The 19,562-nt window shown below is 39.4% G+C and overlaps 2 protein-coding genes across 2 annotated transcripts; one reads left to right on the plus strand and one right to left on the minus strand.

The window, feature by feature from the left end:
- cdr2a (cerebellar degeneration-related protein 2a) lies at positions 1 to 8,641 on the minus strand. The gene is made up of 5 exons (XM_084116794.1): positions 8,507 to 8,641; positions 7,289 to 7,401; positions 4,895 to 5,043; positions 4,653 to 4,820; positions 1 to 3,061 (listed from the first exon to the last, which is right to left on the minus strand). The coding sequence occupies exons 1-5, from the start codon at positions 8,586 to 8,588 to the stop codon at positions 2,245 to 2,247; spliced, it is 1,329 nt and encodes a 442-aa protein (XP_083972920.1). The 5' UTR covers positions 8,589 to 8,641; the 3' UTR covers positions 1 to 2,244.
- Positions 8,642 to 8,757: 116 nt separating this feature from the next.
- Positions 8,758 to 19,514, plus strand: mfsd13al (major facilitator superfamily domain containing 13a-like). The gene is made up of 6 exons (XM_084116779.1): positions 8,758 to 9,265; positions 10,960 to 11,679; positions 12,774 to 12,928; positions 15,072 to 15,155; positions 15,400 to 15,543; positions 18,656 to 19,514. Exons 1-6 carry the CDS (start codon positions 9,107 to 9,109, stop codon positions 18,795 to 18,797), a joined length of 1,404 nt encoding a protein of 467 aa, XP_083972905.1. The 5' UTR covers positions 8,758 to 9,106; the 3' UTR covers positions 18,798 to 19,514.
- Positions 19,515 to 19,562: the final 48 nt, after the last annotated feature.

Consider the following 19,562-nt stretch of genomic DNA (forward strand, 5'->3'; position numbering starts at 1 on the left):
TTGGTTCATTCATACAGTTTTATTTAGGCTACTGGATAGTTTGCAACCCAAGTAAAATGTTAGTCATGCCATTATACATACACGATCACAGATATTCAAAAGGCATTGGTCTAGTCTATTGCATATTCAGCACCAGTAATAATCAGATTGTGCATTTCTTCAAGCATGTCAAATTGTATAATCTGCAGTCGATAACAGTAATAAATAAATGTAAAAAACTAAAGCTTTTTACTTAAAACAATGAACTCCGATTCCAGATGTATGCATTTAATGCTGAAACAATCATCAGGACGGAGAATAGGTAACAGATTCAATTTCGTACATTCTCTCAACAAATATAAACAATTTTCATCATGTGGTTATCACAAATTGATTGTTTTATCTGCAAGTAAATATTAGAAAATGATTTACAGACAAGATTTTTGGTCTGCATTTAAGACTAAATCAGTTCATTGCACTATTTTTTTTACATTTCCAGGAACCCTGCTAAAGTCAAAGTAATTATATTTCTGCTGCACATTAACCTCTGATTATGAGCACTGTAGACTTCTAACACAACGCTGAACAAGCATATAATTCCGCAAAAGTTTGGCTGTCGTTTGAAAGCGAGAGACTTTTGTAGCTGCAATACAGTATAGCACCATTTTCCTAAACACTGAAATTAAGCAATGAGATCAGAAATGCAAAACACCACAATATATGTTTGTCTCCCTCGTGACAATATATTCAAATATTTTTCTTTGTCAGGACCAACTCATCAATGAACATTGGTTTTCCCTGCCTGCTAATGAAGACATCAGTCTCTTTCTTTTTCTCTATCTGTCTGTCCTAGACATCTACGCAATACATTGATCCAAAAAGTCAAAGCCTGCTAATACTGTCATCTCCCAACTCAAGGCATTCAACAGCTTCACAATGTTACAACATGAACATGGTTGATCCTGATTAAGTATTAAGTAGCACATGGTTTGCGTTTTGAAATACAACAGTTATTAAACACATAAGCCGGTAATAATAAGGTTTTGTTAGACCAACTGTTAAACCACACTGACCAGAAAACTACTTGCATCATAAAACGTCCTACTTTGTGCTGGTGTAACGTTTAGGTAACTCAGTCAAAGCATCGGTTCAAGAGCCTTCAGTCGTCGAAACTAAAGACCGTCATTCAGTACATCTCCATCAAGACATCGGTAACATTCAAACGTTGACCTAAACCCACAGGCGAGATCAAATTGAAAAACAGAACGAATACCAATCAAAAAAATAAATAAAATCTCTGAGTCTGAACTAGAGTAACGAATGAAAACATTTAAATAAAAATAGAACTAAAACAAAACTGACCGTAGGCCTGTCTAAAGTGCATAGTTTCACAGTGGTGTTTAAATGAACGTCAAAACAAAGTGCTGGAACTCGAGCGAGATATTGCCAAACATTGAACTACGATTTGCGCTAAACAAACTATACACACAAATTCATGTGAGAATTTCAAGCATATTGTTTACATACACATGAGCTAACTCGTAACTATTTTGCGTAGCACATCAAACCATTGAGGTAAACTCTAAAACCGGACGTTTTATAAAAGCAGCAAACGAAATCATTACAGTAACGTCACTGAAATCACATGCAGCATTTTCTTAAAGAAAAGAGAGAGAGGAAGAAAAAAAGAAAAGAATATTGCTTGTGAAATTTCTAGACACTCGAAATATATGGCTACATATTGTCCTACTGAATTCCTTAAATCATTTTTTTTTTTTTTTTTAAGTTTATAAGGTGAATCTCACGAAATCTGGGCCATATTTCAATTTACAATAAAATGTATTAATTTAGAGTCTGGAGTGAAACTTCTCATTCTCGTTTTGTGAGGTTCACCCTAACATGCATGTAATTTGCATTAAGTTAGTTTGTTATTATCAGTGTTAGTGGTTAGTAATAATAATTTAGTCTAGCCTCTGAATGTCAGACGTTTTTAAGTCTTACACAGACGTGGTTCTACGAATTCAAGAGGTGCTGGCAAACCCAAAGCACAGATTCAACTCGGTATGGCTGTATCGCAGAGCTACACAAGTCTCAAATCACGGGAATAAGACTTTGAGATGAAAGTACACAAAAAGCCTGCGTCCACTGCAGGTTGTGGACGGTTTGGTGTACTGTAGTATATTGTGTATAGGCACAGGTGTTATAGTGCAATCGACACACACATACACACAAAGACTATTAAATCTGTCTGGAAGTGCAGGATCACTACACTGAAGATGTATAATACCGCCAGCTCTGCCCGGGCCTGTTCTCACTCAGGTCCTCTTTGGTTTTCTGAATGCAGGTGAAGATCTCTTTAAAGAGGGCCTTGTATTCAGGCTGATGGAGCTCGTCCCTGGTCTCGGTCGCGGCGCTAGCCTGACTCTTGCGGCGCTGTAGCGCGTGGGCCGTGGGCGTCTGCACGGCCTTGTGACTCAGGCTGTCGGCCCCCTGCTGGCAGCGGCGGAGCAGCTCCTCGTACTTCACCTGAAGCGCGCTGTACTGCGCGTCCACCTCGTTGAGCAGGGAGATCCCGCGCTGCTTCACCGCCTGGGCCCGGCGGATGCACGTGCGCTCGTGTCCGCGCCGGATATCCTCTGCTCGAGCGCCTCGGACGAAGCTCTCGCTGCTGCAGCGACGCCTCCCCTGAGGAAGCTCCAGCCCGTCTTCCTCCTCCGGCTCCACCCTCGACCTATCGTCCCCGCCGAAGAACACGTTATCGGGGAGCAGTGAGTCCGTCAGCCTCGTGCCGGTCGACTCTGAGCGCCAGAGCTGCCGCAGCTCCTCCACCTCGGCCTCCAGCTCGGCCTGCCGACGGCGCGCTCCCTCCAGCACACTCAGGCGCTCCTCCAGCGCGCTGTTCTCTTGCACCGTCAGCTCCGCCTCGCGCTCCGCCTCCACCCGTCGGGCCCGCTCCGCCGCCAGCTGCAGCTTGAGGTTGTGGAGGGTGTGCTGAAGGGTGGAGGTCTCCTCCGCCTCCTCACGTCTGTCGTCCAGCACAGGCCAGGACTTCTCCTCATGCAGGCTCTCGGAGCTCAAGCACCTAGAAGACAACAGGATCTTGAGTCCCCTGCTTTTCAACATCAACCATTTCTTCATGAGTCGTTTTTTGTGGCTCTCCTACAATTAGTTTACATGCATCCAACGTAAAAAAAAAAACGAATTAATTTTGTCATAATATACATTGTTGGCATTTCTCATACAATTCATTATACATATACTCTGCTCTGATTGGTCAGATGGCCCAGTCTGTTGTGATTTGTCTACTCTGCTCTGATTGGTCTACTCTGTTGTGATTGGTCTATTCTGCTCTGATTGGTCTACTCTGCTTTGATTGGTCAGATGACCTAGTCTGTTGCGATTGGCCTATTCTTCTCTGATTGGTCTACTCTGTTCTGATTGGTCAGATTGTCAAGTCTGTTGTGATTGGTCTACTCTGTTCTGATTGGTCAGATTGTCAAGTCTGTTGTGATTGGTCTGTTCTGCTCTGATTGGTCACCACTTGATACACAGTGACGTGAACAGAACACTGGTGTCGGTCTTGCCGTATCAATTCCAGCACTCATTATTTGGAAGAGATGCAAAGTGGATTTGCAGCGCAGAAAACGCTGTTGTTAACACAAACCAAACTCTTCCAGTCTCAGCTACAACTACAGTGTTTGAGGGTCATTGTTTGCAGGGAGCCAGTGAAGACCATGGGCTGGCATTATGCAAATTGCCTAGGTAGGTTTGTGCAGAAAGTGAGAAACTACCAACGACTCATTTGAGCAGTTCAGAATCGACACTTTCTTTTGGGAGAAAATAACTCCATTACTCCTGCACTTTAATCTTTTAAACTTTGCAGAACTTTTACATTCAAAAACGGCTATAACACTATTACACTACATTAAAGATAATATCAGACAAAAACATAATAGTGGGCCCTATTATTTTGTTTTCCATTTTATTTTATTTCTGTTTTGCATTCAAAAAGAAACCTGTTGCTAATTGCATCACTGGGCCTGTTGCACACCGTTTTCTTCTAGGTCCATATTAGCCTCTCCTGCTGAGTTGGATTAGATCAGGGATTACTGGATTATGGTAGAAGGGCCGGGTCAGATTATGATGTCTGGCTTTCGAGGCCCTTAAGATGCCCATTCAGCACGTGCTAACGCTACAGGTGGGCCGTGTAGCAGACATATCAGAGAGGTCATCCACGAGCTGGACATCACAGAGAAACGTCTGCTTCAATTAGTCCTACAAGGGTCCAGCGGCTCTAGTAGAATTACAATGTTAAAATCTCCATTAAAGTGGTTTAAAGAACACAAATTACTTGTTGACTACTAAAGCAAGACGTTTGGACTGGGCTTGTCCTTAAATTAGCCTTAAGTTTATGTTAAAGCCGGGCAAAACCCCACTTGACACCTTGTACCATGAAGGAACACACTTTTAAATAATTTGAGGAGTATTTCTCACCATAATCAACTAAAAGCTAACATATACTAAAAATTATCTACTGTACATGCAATATCTTTAATAACAATACACCCAAAGAGGATTTTCCACTGACATGTTGAGACATGAATGCATGGGTGTTTTTGTGATGTTGATGAGAATGATAAGGGTTTGTTGGCGTCACTTGGCCCCAGACTCACTTGTCTTGCTGTAGATCATAGATTTCTTTCAGACATGAAATGCTTTGGGCACCAAGGCTGCGGCGCACACCTGCGAGATCTCGCTTGGACTGGGACATCTTCAGTTCGTCCACCTGCTTCTGAAGGCCCTCCATGTGAGTCTGCAACCCATCTATGGTCTCGGTTAGGCTGCGGATAAAGAGCAATAGTCACGTTAAGAGAGGCCACATCTCAGGGAGACCTGGACTCAGACTCGTCCTTACCTCTCGATCCGGTTTTGGGAAGTACGGTTCTCCAGCACCAGCCTCTGGTTGCTTTTCTCCAGGTCTCGTGCCGCCAAGTCCAGCTGCTCGTAAACTTTGGCGTGCTGGTCGTTCATCTGCCTCAGGAGATCCACCTGCTTGGTCAGGTACTGCAAGAGGCAATACAGACACAAGCCTTCAAATATTCGCTCATCAGACAGATCAATATGCACTCAATACACACAATTGACACTGTCTAGAGTTGGGTGATATTTTGAATATTCACAATTATATAACTGATAATATACAATTTAGCAACTTTATATTTGGCTATAAAGTTTCCCATAGACTAGTCTCATGCTCTTGTCTCATGAGAGCAGCAACACTAATATTTTAATAGCGCCCCCTGGTTACTGTAAATAAAATAATGATAAAAATAATAATCAATTATTGCATTACATGATTCCAGATGTTTGGTTCTTCAAAAGAAACAAGAGAGGGTGAATTAAAATGAGAAATTTCTGGATTTTTTTTGTGGTTTTAGCTTATTTTAATGCTTGTTTTGTGTTCTTTTAATTCATTTTAATTTAAGTTATCTTGATTCCCCCTTAGAAGTTTGCGTTCCCCCTGACTCTATTGCAATATTTTCTCCAATCAAGATCAAAAGCTTCAGTTTTTAGACATTTCCCAGCCTAACATACAGAGAATTGTTGACCAAATAAGTTTGTTTGCTGCTGCTTACTGGCACAGGAATGCACTACATTTTTACATTACTCCCATCTTGGACATTATCATCACCCCTGAAAGTATAGGCTTCATCATTTTATAGGAAGCCAATGCTAAAGATGCTCTAAAGCATCCGTTGCTGAACCACAGGCACAAAACTGCAACAAAACTCACAAGTTACAGTGACATTTCACAACCAAATGCACTTTCGTAAATGTTTCACAACATGAGACGGTAGAGTAACTTCATGTTGCAATTAACAACTTCCCACAGCATTGTTTCTGAGAAGTCAATATTTGGCTAGAGAGAGATGACCGTTATAAAGCCAGGATCAAGTAAACATTAACCAATCAGCAGCTACTTTTCATTAAAGCCAATCTTTCTGTTAGACACTAATGCTGATGAAGTCTGCTTGAGATTTAATACTACATACTGTTTAAGTAGTGCATCAAAGTATACAATGCATTATGCAACAATAAACATTTAAAACATTCATATGCTACATTTTTGTCACCGTACATGATGGTCATGGTATTCTGAGCATACTATACATGCTCTATATACACTACAAATAATAAAAAAAAAAGAATAGTACACCATTCCACACACTAGAAAACCAATTGCATAAGACCGTATTGCCATGCCAGGCCATTAGCCAAATGACACCACAAATCTCACAATTGGGGTCATGCCAGACCCAGATACGGTGTCAGAAATAGCAGTAGTCCTGCTGCACGATGTCCTGAGCATGAGGAGGAGGAAAGAGGATCAAACAGGAAATCTCCCACCGTTTACGCATTTCCATAAAGTGAAAGACTAGCTGAGTTCATACGAGTACAGAGACAGTGTTACCAAACAAATGTATGCCTTTTTATTGAATGAAAGACAGTGTCCAATGTGCCTGTGCCCGTTTCAAGATTTTAGGTAAAAATGTTATGTGAATAATCGTGTTCTTAGCTCAAGTAACTGGCCACCAAGTTTTCCACCATTTTAGGGGCCATTTACACAACATCGTTTTTATTAAAGTCCCCCTGTAGTCAATAATTGTATCCCTTAAAACTCATCTTTTATCACCAAAATTACATATTTAAGCGTTTTTTTTCCTAGAAAATAATTCTTCATACCTTAAAATAGCTTGAATGTAACTCGACACCCTTGCCTCATTTAGTATGCATGGTTCTATGAATATGCAAATGAGCCCCGCCTCCACTCACTCACACCAGTTATGAAAACGGGATTCAAAGTGCAAATTTTTGAGAACGATACTGTTATCATCTCTGTGTAAACTACAAAAACGCTTTCTTTAGAAAGTGACATCGCTAACTACTGGCCTGGCATGAATACAGCGATTTTAGCGGTTTTCGCAGATCCATGTGAACGGGGATCGTTTTGAATACTTTGTCTGCACGTGAAAAACGCAAAGGGAAAACGTATCCATTTTCAGTACATCGTTGTCTTGTAAACGTACCCTAAATCCCCTTCACTAGTTCATTTCAACAATCCAACTAGGTGACAAATATTCCATGTAGTCTCTCAATTAATATGAGAACATAAAAACTGCATGCATAATTATTCATAAGGTCACAATGCAGGCACAACACAGAGGACATTTCAAACCTACAGAGCACTATCCATACACAATCTGTGCCATATGGGAGCAGAAGTGGGGTATTGTGTGAGAAGCGTCACCTCGATCTCCTGCAGCTGCTCGTGATTGGTGGAGTACATCTGCTGAAGGCCCTGCTCCAGCTCATGGTTCCTGTCCAGCAAAGTCTTGCCCAGCTCAGCGGCCAAATGGAGATCTGTCCCAAACACAGACAGAGGAGACAGTAAACATCGAGGACAGACGTAGTGGGTGTTATCCTGCCAAACCCAGCGGTAGGAATGAACAACCAGACGCCCAAACAGAGCTGTACAGATCAACAACAAGTCTTTCCACAAAAGCATCACTTTTTAGGGATGATTCACAATAGCAGTTCTCAAATTAGTAGTTTGACGAGTAGTGCATGATGCATTGCACATGACTCCCAGGAAACACACGTACGCTAGTAAAATGTGTCCCTTAAATATGAAAGTCGCTCAGGACAAAAGCATTCAAAAAGTAGAACACTTAATCCAATTATTAAGAGTGCAATAAGAAAATGTACATCTAAATGATAATAAAAGTATAATGCACATGAAATTGCAACCATGGAAACAAACATGCAGACGAAACACCATCACTCTTAAAAATAAAGGTTCTTTATTGATGATTCCACAAAGAACCTTTCACATTCCATGGAACCTTTTCAATGCACAAAAGATTCTTTATGCTGGAAAACTTTTTTTTTTTTTTTTACACTAAGAAAAAAAAATGTTTTTTTTGTTTTTTTAAGGAACCCAAAATGGTGTATAGTACACACATACATATTTTACTGCTTATGTTACACTTGAAACTGTATTTATGGACATTTAAAGCCATTAAAAAGAATGGTTTCCTCCTCACGGGTTTTAGCTTCACCAAATAATACACTGTGACATGATGAATACACAAAAAAACAAACATCTTGAAGTATAAAACGTCTCAGATGTATCCTCGTCGGCTGATGACGTCAGGAGTGCGCATTTAAAGGGTTTATATGGGCGTGACCTTCAGATAGACAGCTTAAACACTGCCCTATCATCACTAACACGAACACATTTAGCATTCATTTCACTCAAGATTTACAAGATAAAATATCACCTGACCTTCGAGAAAGTCAAATCACATCACAGTTGAAGCCCTTATCCATGCATTTCTAATGTTTTACAATCAGGGTGTATAAATGAATGGCAATATTTGTAATTACATGACTTTTTCATGAAAAGCACAGGTATCTACCATCTTTCCAACATGATATATAAGCATTACTGGTGAGTGAGTCGTACCATGCTCCAGATCCTTCCTGCTGTACCACATATCATCCTCATTGCGATCAAAGTCCTCCTCTACTATCACGTCCGTGAGCATCTCGACTGCAAACAAAGCTTCGCCGACTGGAAGCACACGTTCAGTTTCTTCTCCTGTTTATTTTAAGGCATTAGAGCCCTTTGTCTGATGGATAGACGCCGGTGAGCCGGGCTTTCAAGGCTTCAATCCCTAGCGGTGTGAACCGGTGTTTACAGCAACGTGGCAGAGTCACAGACTTCAACTGGAGTGAAGAGAAGACGCAAGGATAACAACAAGAACGAATCTTCACGCTGGCCAATCAGAGGACGGGGGCGGGGTCTGATGTGCGTGTAGGCCACGCCTACTGTGGAATACCAGGAAGTGTGTGTACCACTGTTTTTAAAATGAGCTGAGTTGTGAATGGATATATTCAAAACTTAAGTGTTTCAGCTAAATCGTTTTTATTTTTTTCTGTCAACATTCCATTGGTAGGGTTTGGAGAAATTAACTAATAAGCTACGACTGCATGAGTTTTATAATAGTGTTAAGTTTCATTGCATTTGTGGACAAACAATTCCAGCACGTCAAACATCCGTGTTATGAGAATCATGAGGCACTTTGCTCCTAATCCCGCTGCTTTGGCTTACTCTATGACAACGCTTGGTTCTGCCATGATGAACAGCATGTTTAGTTTCTACTACGTAAAGCTGTTCTTGAACAGGTACAAGATATCAGAGACAGCCTTCCACCAGTCACAGGTGAGTTTTCTCAAGTTTTAACATACATGTTCATTAATTTTGAACTGCTATAGAGTTCATGCTTTCAGGTATATTGACCTTGCTGTAAACTATATCTTTTTTGTAATACAGTTTATGTGTTATCAATTGAAACATTAAAAACACTTGCAAGCATATTCTCTTTAAATAGCGAGTGTCGTTGGAGGCGCGGCCAGAACTTTTTAGCCAATCAGAAGCCCGATAGCACACGTACGTCACGGCGACGTCTATTTGATGTCTACATTTACACCTGCATCATTCTCAAAGAGGTTATCTTTTATTATGAAAACCCAAAGCTGATGTCCCTTGAGCATGTTGTTAATTTCCTTATCTTGTATGCAAAATTCTTCATCCACAAGCAAAAATGGCTTAAGTCTCCTTTGAGCTTCCCTCTTTTTCTTGCTGACCTTAATTCTTTTATTTCATCCCTTAGACTTATAAATAACAAAAAAAGTGCAAAATTTTTGATGGATTATGATGATTTATTCAAAGATATGACTTAACCTTGTTGTTATGCTTTTCTTTTCTTTTCCTTTCTTTCTTTTTTTTTTTTTTTGTATGTATAATTACATAATGTGCTATATGCAAATGTTTATTTTATTTATTTATTTATTTTATTTCGTATCGTTTGTTCATTTTAAGAGATGCAACCTTGCTTCACTTCTCTGAGCTTGTAATTATGTGTAAGTTCTGCAATAAAAAAATAAAAATAATAAAAAAACATTTACACCTGCAAAAAAAAAAAAAAAAAAAAACATTTTACACCTGCAAACCTGATTTGATATAAGATGGAATAAATATATTTAACAAGAAGTGTAATAAGCATATTCGACAAATTCTTAAGAATAATAAATATATTTACTGGACCTCTCTTATTGAATTTATATACTGGAAGGAAGCCTGGCTGTTACCTCATAAGTACTTCATTTCCAATAAGACTAAAGAAGTTAATTTTAAGATCTTACATATAATAAATCCTGTGAATGATACTGTGGCAAAATATATGGATGTTGACAGTTCTTGCTCATTTTGAGGGAATAAGGATGAAACTGATCCATTTATTTTTCCAGTGTGAAAAAACTTTTGGAATAGTTTATATCTTCATATATGCAAGCACGTTGATTCTTCCAAATCCTTTCAGTTAAAAGATATAATCTGTTAAGGTACAGCCAATACTTCAATACATTACATTGTTAATTTTTTTTATTTGTTTGGAATTTTTTTGGTCATCTTATAGACATGCGTATCCATCAGCAATACTTTCTGTCGTTATTATGAAACATGTACTCTATTGGATAAGTAAATAGTAAAGTTAATATTTTCAAAGTTTACAAACTTAAACTAGTTAAACCAGATTTGCTGGTTTGGGTGGCCTAGCTAATGTTTAGCTGGTCTTTCAGCCGCGCCACTTTACAACACTAAACCTCTTGAAAACCATCAAAACAGACCGGCCTAACCAGCCACTGTAAACACCTGATCACCCTGATGTACTTCAAGCCAAATCAAGGAAGGAAAATGTTCTTTAGGCTAACTAAGGTTGTGTATATGATCTGGAATGCACTCAACAACCCTTTATCGGCCAATTTATCGGTTATCGACTTTCAAATATAAAGAATTATCGGTATCGGCCAAAATGTTCATATCGGTGCATTCCTAACAGTTGTGTCTCTGCACAGGTTGTGTATATGATCTGGAATGCGCTGAACGACCCGGTGTTTGGATATCTTCAGGACAACTCCGGCTTGCAGTGCTGCTCGCGCCGCAGACTCTCCATCTTATACGGGGCGCCGCTGTACGCCCTGTCGTTCCTGCTGGCCTGGTTCCCCTGGAGGACGTACGAGGAGCACGACTGGCTGAGCGGCGTACACCTCACCGTGACCCTGTGTGCGTTCGACGGCCTGCTCACGTTCGTGCTGTTGGCCCAGTGCGCTCTCTTCGCAGAGATCTCGGGACACCATCAGAACCGGCTGAGGCTGATCAAATACAGCCAGGTGGCGTCTCTGCTGGGCTCGTCTAGTGTGCTGTTCAGTGGCCTCGTGTCCGAGAACATGGAGAACTTCGCTGTCTTCCAGGGCTTTAGCGTGTTTGTGGCCGCGTTGGCCTGCGCTTGCATGCTCTACACAGGTTTCCACAGCGAGAGTCGGTTCGACTATAAAACCCCTGAGGAAAAGCCCAGTTCTCCTTCGCTCTCGGTGTCTTCTGTGCTGTCCATGACCTGGCAGATCCTCACCAATAGAGACTTCCAGCTCTTCGTCATCATGAACTTTTTCCAGGTGTTCTTGCTGGCTTTTTACAATAACTTCACCCTGATTTTTGCAGAGCATCTCATTCCTCAGGACGTCCTGCCACCGATTGCCAAGAGCGTCATGTATGGAGCGGGATTCATCTGTCCTCAGGTGCGTCATCAACTGCTACTGCTTATTGTCCTTCATACTTGGATTTGAATAAACCCCCCTGTTTCAAGGATAGAAACGTCTTTATAGCTCTCATCATCATCATCACTAAAGGTGATGATACACGGGGCAACTTTTTGAGCAATGTTGCAGTCAACCAGATGAGACACAGGGCCCACGACCGATCTAAAGTATCCAAATAGAAATGTATTCCCCATTTTCAGTTTGCCTCTTTTTCACTGCCCAGTAACATTGCTCAAAAAGTTGCCCCATGTCTCATCACCTTAAGGGTGTGTTCACACTTGTACTGTAGTTTGGTTTGCTTGGTTTGTTTGATCCGGACCTTCATTCAGTCCTGGCCTGCTTAGCGTTTAGATTGCCATTTTTATCACCGAACCAAAAGAGACCAAACCTAAAGGCATAGGGATTCATTCACAACCTGATTGGTCGGCTTTTTCTATGACATATTCCCTATTTTGAGACGGCATTTAACAAAACAATGCTGTGTTTTGGGCTAAATGACCTCATTGTATGTGCGTACTGCGTAGCTACATATGATGATATTTTGTCCAGCTGAGAACTCTTGAAGAGCTTATAAAATGTGTAAAGGAGTTGAAACAACATCAGAAAACCCTCCGTCAAACACACACACACACACACACAAACGAAGATCTGCTGTGAGGAGACGCGGTTCTGATCCTGTGCCGAACTATGATGGGCAACATCGTGACTATGATGAGAAAAAACAGGTGTGCTTGAGATTCTGTCCTTAACTTAATGTAACAAACCAAAAACAGGAAGATGAGACCCTAAAAAGGACCGAATGCTTAAGCGCACCTGTTTTTTCTTATCACAGTCAAGATGTTTCCCATCACAGTTCAGGCCGCGTCTCCTCGCAGCGTATGTATATATATATATACTTCTGCCCTTTAGAAACTACATGATGTTTCCCTGAACAACACAAAATGAGTACAATGTACCCTCATCATCCAAGTTTAATGCATATCCTGCAAGGGGTGTGCAAACTTATGAGCAGAGCTGGGACACAGCACTGAAACGCCCCGTAAAGAAACCTCTCTGCCTGTTTTGCTCTACAGGTGTTGGTGTTGTGCAGCCAGAATCTTCTCCATAAGCTGGGCTACTACAGACTGATCCTGATCAGCTTCTACGTGGAGGCCGGAGCGGCCGTCATCATGCTACTGCTGGGTCCGGCCAGCTACTATTTCCTCGCATTGTTCCTCACTTCCAGCATGTGAGTAATTACACGGCTGTTCTGGGATAAAGGAATAAACATGCAAAGAAACCATGAGATATGTGTTTCCTACAAGAGAGTGTTCACTGGGGAAGTTTGTGCGTTTAGAGATTTACACTACCGTTCAATAGTTTGGTGCTGCAATGTATAAAATTAATGATCAATAAGTTATGACAACATATGCTATTTAAATTGCTTTAACTTGTCAAGATAAGTTAAGCACAAGTTATACAAGATTCAACACATTTTTTAAATCAGTTTAATGTAATTTAAGTTGAAATGACATAAACATCCAAGTTGGTTGTACTTAAAAGTTTAAGACAGCAACTTTTTTTTATTTTAATTGAAAATTTTTTACAGTGTGGTAAAAACAATGTTTTTGAAAGAAGTCTCTTCTGCTCACCAAGGCTGCATTTATTTGATCAAAAATACAGTGAAAACAGTAATATTGTGAAACATTATTACAATTTATTCAAAATACTGTTTTCTATGTGTATATAGTAGACTGTAATGTATTCCTGTGATCAAAGCTGAATTTTCAGCATCATTACGCCAGTCTTCAGTGTCACATGATCCTTCAGAAATCATTCTGATATGATGATTTGATGTTCAAGAAACATTCAGTATTATTATCAATGTTGAAAATTGAAAGTATTTTTTTAGGATTATTTGATGAAGGGAAAGTTCAAAACATTGAACTATTTCTATAATAAAAGCATTTATTATAGAAATATTTTAAATGTAAAAGCTTTTTAATATCATTTTTGATCATTTTTATGTACCCTTGCCATATTAAAGTATTAATTCCTTTTTAAGTTAAAGTCTTGCTGAGCCCAAACTTTTGAACACTAGTGTATTTGGGTATTACAGTATTTGCCAGTGAATAAAGGTTTTACACATGTACTGTAGGCCAGATTATGTGTTTTCTGCTCATTAGTGTGTAAAGCGTACATACCAACTGGACTTTTACTGCATGTGTTGTGTTTCTGAATCGGGCTGGCCAACATTATTCAGCATACAGCCTAACGCATCTCAATAATCGGCATTTACTTTGAGCTTGTTTAAAAAGGGTGACCTTTTTCCCATCAGAAAATACATATTTTCCACCAAACAGCCACTGTAAACTATTAGATTTAAAATGTTCATGTAAAAAAATTTAAATAATTTTCTGCACTTTTTTTTTCCAGATAAACAGAGGAATGGTATTAATAATTTAGGCTAAATTTGTATGCCCTAATATCAGTGTTAATTATTGTAATTTACTTAATTTTCCCTTGAAGAAGTAAAGTAAGGGATTCCTTTTGAATTTTCTGTAATTTAATTACAGTTACTTCTGATGTAATTACATTAAATACTGTATAGACTATACAACAATTCTATATTTAACAATAATAACATCAAAATTTAACATCTAACATTTAAAATGTATGTTTTTAATGTGACCTTCTCTCTTTTAAACCCTTTTGGTCAGTTCAAGAATAATTTATGCAATTTTCTATTATTTATTTGACAGAATTAAAGAGCAGTTTCATGTCTGTCCTTGTATTGTTCAACTAGTTGAGGTTAATGCAGGATTTAGAAAGTAATTAGTAATACAATACTTTATAGAGAGAGTAATTAGTACAGATATCTAATTGCACTGTTGAATGCATAATTAATAGCTAGTAATTAATGACTTTTGTTAAAGTAACACACCCAACACTGTCCAATATAACAATGCATAGTGGTAAACAGTAATTTTTACCATTGTTACTAAAACAATTTAATGTGTGAAAAATGTAATGCAGACGTCATTTAACATTTTTAAGTGATGATATAATGAGATTCACCTAATGCTGTTTTTTCTGCTTAAAGGGGAATCAAATCATGAATCAAATTCCCCTGAATTGTTTACCTTATTATTATTTTTCCAGAGTTCAGTGTGTATGAAATGGTGATAAAAGTGTAATACTGTCGCCTTTTATGCCTTTTTTCTCCTTTGTTGCCGTTGGCTTGCTTAGTTGCAAACATTAAATTTAACATTTAATTTAATATTCAACAATCTGTATTGTAAAAAGCGCTGTATAAATGAATGTGACTTGACTTGACTAGAGGAAACAAGGTGAATAATAAGCCTGTGTGTGGATGTGTGATGTTGAATCAGGGTCCTGGTTCAGGCGTCCTTCAGTCTCTTCAATCTGCCTCTGGCCGACATCATCGACTCGGACCTGCAGAAACACAAGCGCAGGTATTCAAGCGCTCTCACACATTATAACTAACTGGCTTTCAATCAAACTCTTGCTTCTCAACTAGTCATACTCATTTTTTTATTAAAATATGGCACTATTAGCTATCGAAGATGAGTCTTAATTCATAATTCCTGTCATTTAAAGGTGTAGAAAATTAGCATGTGTGCTAAAACACCCAAGCAAATGCATATGGTTCGTCCAAATTTAAATAACTGATGTTTTTTTTCCTCTAAATGTTTCCAGCACTCCTCTCTCGTCTATGGTCTTCGGGACCAACGCTCTATTCACGAAGCCGGCTCAGTCTCTGGCCCCGATGATGGCCGTGTCTATCCTGAACCAGTATGGCTATGCGGACATGCAAGAGGTTTCCAAGGCCGTGGATCCGAGGTAAGGTTTACCTGTCAGATATTCCAATACAGTCTGTCAAAGCAAAACCATGTCCAGGAATATTTATTTCAGAACATAAGCAACATAACCCGGGTTGCCAGGAATGTGTAACAAAACTAGCCCAGTGACCCTATCCAAATATCAAGACTCAATATATGCCACCCCATACATAAAATACATGTTTTACAGTCACTGTTATGCGTTATACACACCTTCAACTTGAAAAGGCGCGACTCCTTTAAGGCTTGTCAGTAAACGGTCACTGTTATGATTTGTGCTGACAGGCCCTGTTTACACCTGGTATTAGGAAGCGTTTTAGTCGATCGGATCACAAGTGGACGACTCTAAATACAGGAGTAAACAGGGTCTAAAACACTTTGAGCTTGTCAACATTCAACCACTTCCAGAGGGAGTGAAAACACATTCGACCGGATTGCTTTCGTAGTGTAAACACTCATGTGGTCGAATGTGTTCAAACAGCCACAAAACACCGTCTTCTCTCCGTCTACTGGACTAATGAGGAACATTATGAGAAGAGCTCTGGCCAGACGGGGTTTAAACTATCGGCTGGAGACCCAAGTTTGGTTTGAGGAGTAAAAACGCACCAAGCACAATGTTCTCTCGCCATTCCTGGGCCTGTATTTATCAAGCCTCTGAGAATTACTGGATTCTTGACTCAAAGCTGCGCTTAAAAGTTAGTTATCAAGCATCTCATTGGTAATTGTGAAGTGTAGGACTAAATCTTAAGTGTCAGTCTTAGAGATGATCCACGACACTCTGCTGTGCCGCAAACGGGATATTCTCAGATAAATCCACATTGAAGAGGGAAATTCCTAAGAGGAGTTTACATTCAACACAACATTGTATCGTTTGGACAAATCATAAAATCTACAGGCCCTGATTTAACACACACTGGGCTCCGCCCAGGCAGCTTTGTCTGTTGTGTGTTTGTTCAGTGTTTCCATGTTTGTTTTGGGATTTGTCTTTATGTTGCCATTACCCTTTCGTTTAGTCCTTGTTTCTCTCGTTGCGCTTGTCTGCTCCTCCTGTGCTCTATTTATATTGTGCTTCATGTCTCTGTGTTCCTGTCTCAGATCTTTCTCTAGTATCGTGTTGCAGTTTTTGCTTTGGGGTTTTCTTAGTCTAACTTCTCTTATTTAGCCTTCTTTAGTTGTCTTGTTTTACTGAGCTACTCTAGTTTCTGTCTAGTTCTTCCTCCCTGATTTATAGGTGTGGTTACTTTAGCCTTCTCTTTTATTTATTATTTTACCCTGGGTTTATTTTTATTTAATTCCCTAGCTTTCTCCTGTCGTGGACTTGTTTTACTTTACTTTAGTTTTCTTTCCTTAGACGCATAGGTTTAGTTTTTCAGTCGCATAACTCTAGTCTTTGTCCCGCCTTGTTCTTATGTAATGTTTGAGTGGTTTTGTTCTTTCTTGTGTCTCCCCTGTTGTGTTGTGTGTCTGTGTGTGTTTGAGTCCAGTTGTTGGACTGTCATTGTTCCTTTTATTGTTAATAAATCAGCATTCACTGCTCATCCCTGCGCTTGGGTCCTGTTTCCGGTGAATCCCGACACTCACAGCGTTCGGCTGGTCTTGTGTCAGTCAGAGCAGAAACTAAAGCTGTGTGTTTTTCCGTCGTCTCCGCTCGTGTTCGTATGTAAATTGCGTGAGCTTATTTCGTCCATTAGCTCGAAAGATCTGAAAAAGCCCATTCATTTACACGCCCATAAAGAATTAAAACACCCGGTGTGAACGGGAATGTGTCTCCCTCGTCTACTTGTGATCCGATCCACCAAAACACATCTTAATTCCAGCTGTAAACAGGGCCTGAAAGTGGCTCAATTCTGTGGGAAAACCACAAACTTGGCAACCCTGAATGTAACACACTAAGTTAGTCTGTGAGATTAGAATAAGTGTGTCCCAAAGCATAGTTATGTTGAAAAGAGTATGCCAGAAGTCCCCGGATGGTCTACTATTTCTGGTGGATTTTTGAAGTGTGGATCCAGGAAATTAAATAAAAAGAAATGTGGAGGATTTTGGAAGATGATTGACAGGTCAGTTTGCATGACAGGATGCGTGTGACTAAGCGACAGAGAGCCACCGTTAAAGACACTATTGTATGACGTGATAGTATGTCTTAAAGCGTGTCTACTCACACTCAAAAGTTTCTACTTTTTCTTCACAAAAAAATATAGATACTTTTAGGGCGTAGTACAAGTAGGCGAATTGAGACGCAGCAATACTCTCTTGAGTAGGTGTTTATTTTGAATAAGTAATTACTTCACGACCGCTAATAAAGTATGTTCTGTATAGTATGAATGTGTGTAGTGTGAATGTAATCCAGATGTACTACATCCACCATGTTGTCATTATCATGTGATCTACCAGCATCAGTTTCGTCGCTTCACTGCCATTCACAAATCCTCTTCTGTGGCCTTATGGGATAGTAAAGAAAAAAATAATAATAATCATATACACACTTCAGAATCTCAGTGGATCATATGAGTACTTTTTACCGGCTCTTTTATGAGTAGCCTACTGTGAATTCAGACAGACTTCTTGTGACATACTGTTTTTCACCTACTATATAGTAGGGAAGTGTATATGGAAGCTTGTTTCCACCACAGAATAAAACATTTTACTAGATAATTTCGAGTTTATATCTTTATAACACGCAATTGTGACTTTATATCATGCAATTCTGACTTTATATCTCCCAATTGTGTGTTAAAAAGTCAGAAATGCGAGATATAAACTCGCAATTCTGAGGAAATTAGACTTTTTAACTCGCAATTGCAGCTTTATATCACGCAATTCTGACTTTATAAAACACAATTGCGACATATCACGCAATTCTGACTTTTTCTGATTTCTTACCTTTTATCGCAATTATCAGAAAAAAAGTCAGAACTGTGAGATAAAAAGTTGCAATTACTTGTATTAATTACTACTTTTTTATTTATTTATTATTCTGTGGCGGAAACAAGCCTCTATAAGCATGTGACTCAGACTCGAGTGCCCTGCCGCCAATGGTCTGTCCTCCTCTAGTGGTGGAAAGCTGCACTGCATTCATTTCTCATTGCCCTCTGTCCTCCTTCTCCTCCTCCCAGTGCTCTCCAGTCCCTGCACAGCATGATGTTTTACCTGGTGTGTGTGGTGCCGCTGTGTGTCACGGGCCTGCAGGTGCTGGCCTGGAGACCCTTCTCCATACGGGACAGCCACACACTCGACGCCAAGTACATCGATGGCTGAACTCGGCTCATGCTGGAGTGATTTATGTTCTCACTGATTTTAGATGAATCAGGAGTCTGGGGTCTCTTATTACAGTTTCTTTAAAGGTGTTGTTTCTCAGGTTGTGTGTTTATTGTTTGAGGGATATGCTCAGATTATGTCACACAAATGCAAAAAAATCAGATAAATTATCTGAAATGTAGCAAACTGTAATGTAATGTGACATAAAGTGGATCTCACTATGCAATATTGACCGGCTGCCTATACATTTTTCTGCTTATTTCTCGCCAAATAATGTATGTAGAAATGTTGAAAATGTTTTAAGCAGACATGATTTGATTATGTGTGAAGAGTGACACAACAGACAAAAGTGAATTAATATATTTTAGCGTCAGAAAGGTTTCTCAAGTAATTCAGAGACAGAGGGTTGTGCAATATGTTATTAATATGTGACATATTATTCTGAGCTGCTGGAGTGCTTTATGATCATAAAAGACCAAATCAACATATTCAATTAACAGTGAGCTATATAATTTATTATTTTATCTACCAGTACATGAGCATTCTCTGTGTTTTATATAATTTTAAAATGAATTTGATAATGAATGCCTATCGGTGCCTTTCCAGTTGATTCACTCAGAAAACTTTTGGTTTTGAATATATTTATTATTTGGTGGTCTCATTTTTGTGGTCGTTACTTGTTATTTTTATTATGTCAATAAACTTGACCTTATGATCAAACACTGTGATATGTCATAATTATGTGAATTTGATTTGTACATTATG

Source organism: Abramis brama (assembly GCF_963993115.1).
Source record: "Abramis brama genome assembly, chromosome: 1".
NCBI lineage: Eukaryota > Metazoa > Chordata > Actinopteri > Cypriniformes > Leuciscidae > Abramis > Abramis brama.

Bases quoted from the DNA above. Each gene is read 5' to 3' on its own strand.
- cdr2a (XM_084116794.1), bottom strand. From the start codon at position 8,588: ATGCTCACGGACGTGATAGTAGAGGAGGACTTTGATCGCAATGAGGAT. The intron at 5,044-7,288 runs GTGACGCTTCTC...TGCCTCTTGCAG, and splicing joins AGCAGCTGCAGGAGATCGAG to TACCTGACCAAGCAGGTGGA. The intron at 3,062-4,652 runs GTGAGTCTGGGG...GTTGTCTTCTAG, and splicing joins TATGATCTACAGCAAGACAA to GTGCTTGAGCTCCGAGAGCC.
- mfsd13al (XM_084116779.1), top strand. From the start codon at position 9,107: ATGAGAATCATGAGGCACTTTGCTCCTAATCCCGCTGCTTTGGCTTAC. The intron at 9,266-10,959 runs GTGAGTTTTCTC...GTCTCTGCACAG, and splicing joins CAGCCTTCCACCAGTCACAG to GTTGTGTATATGATCTGGAA. The intron at 12,929-15,071 runs GTGAGTAATTAC...ATGTTGAATCAG, and splicing joins TTGTTCCTCACTTCCAGCAT to GGTCCTGGTTCAGGCGTCCT.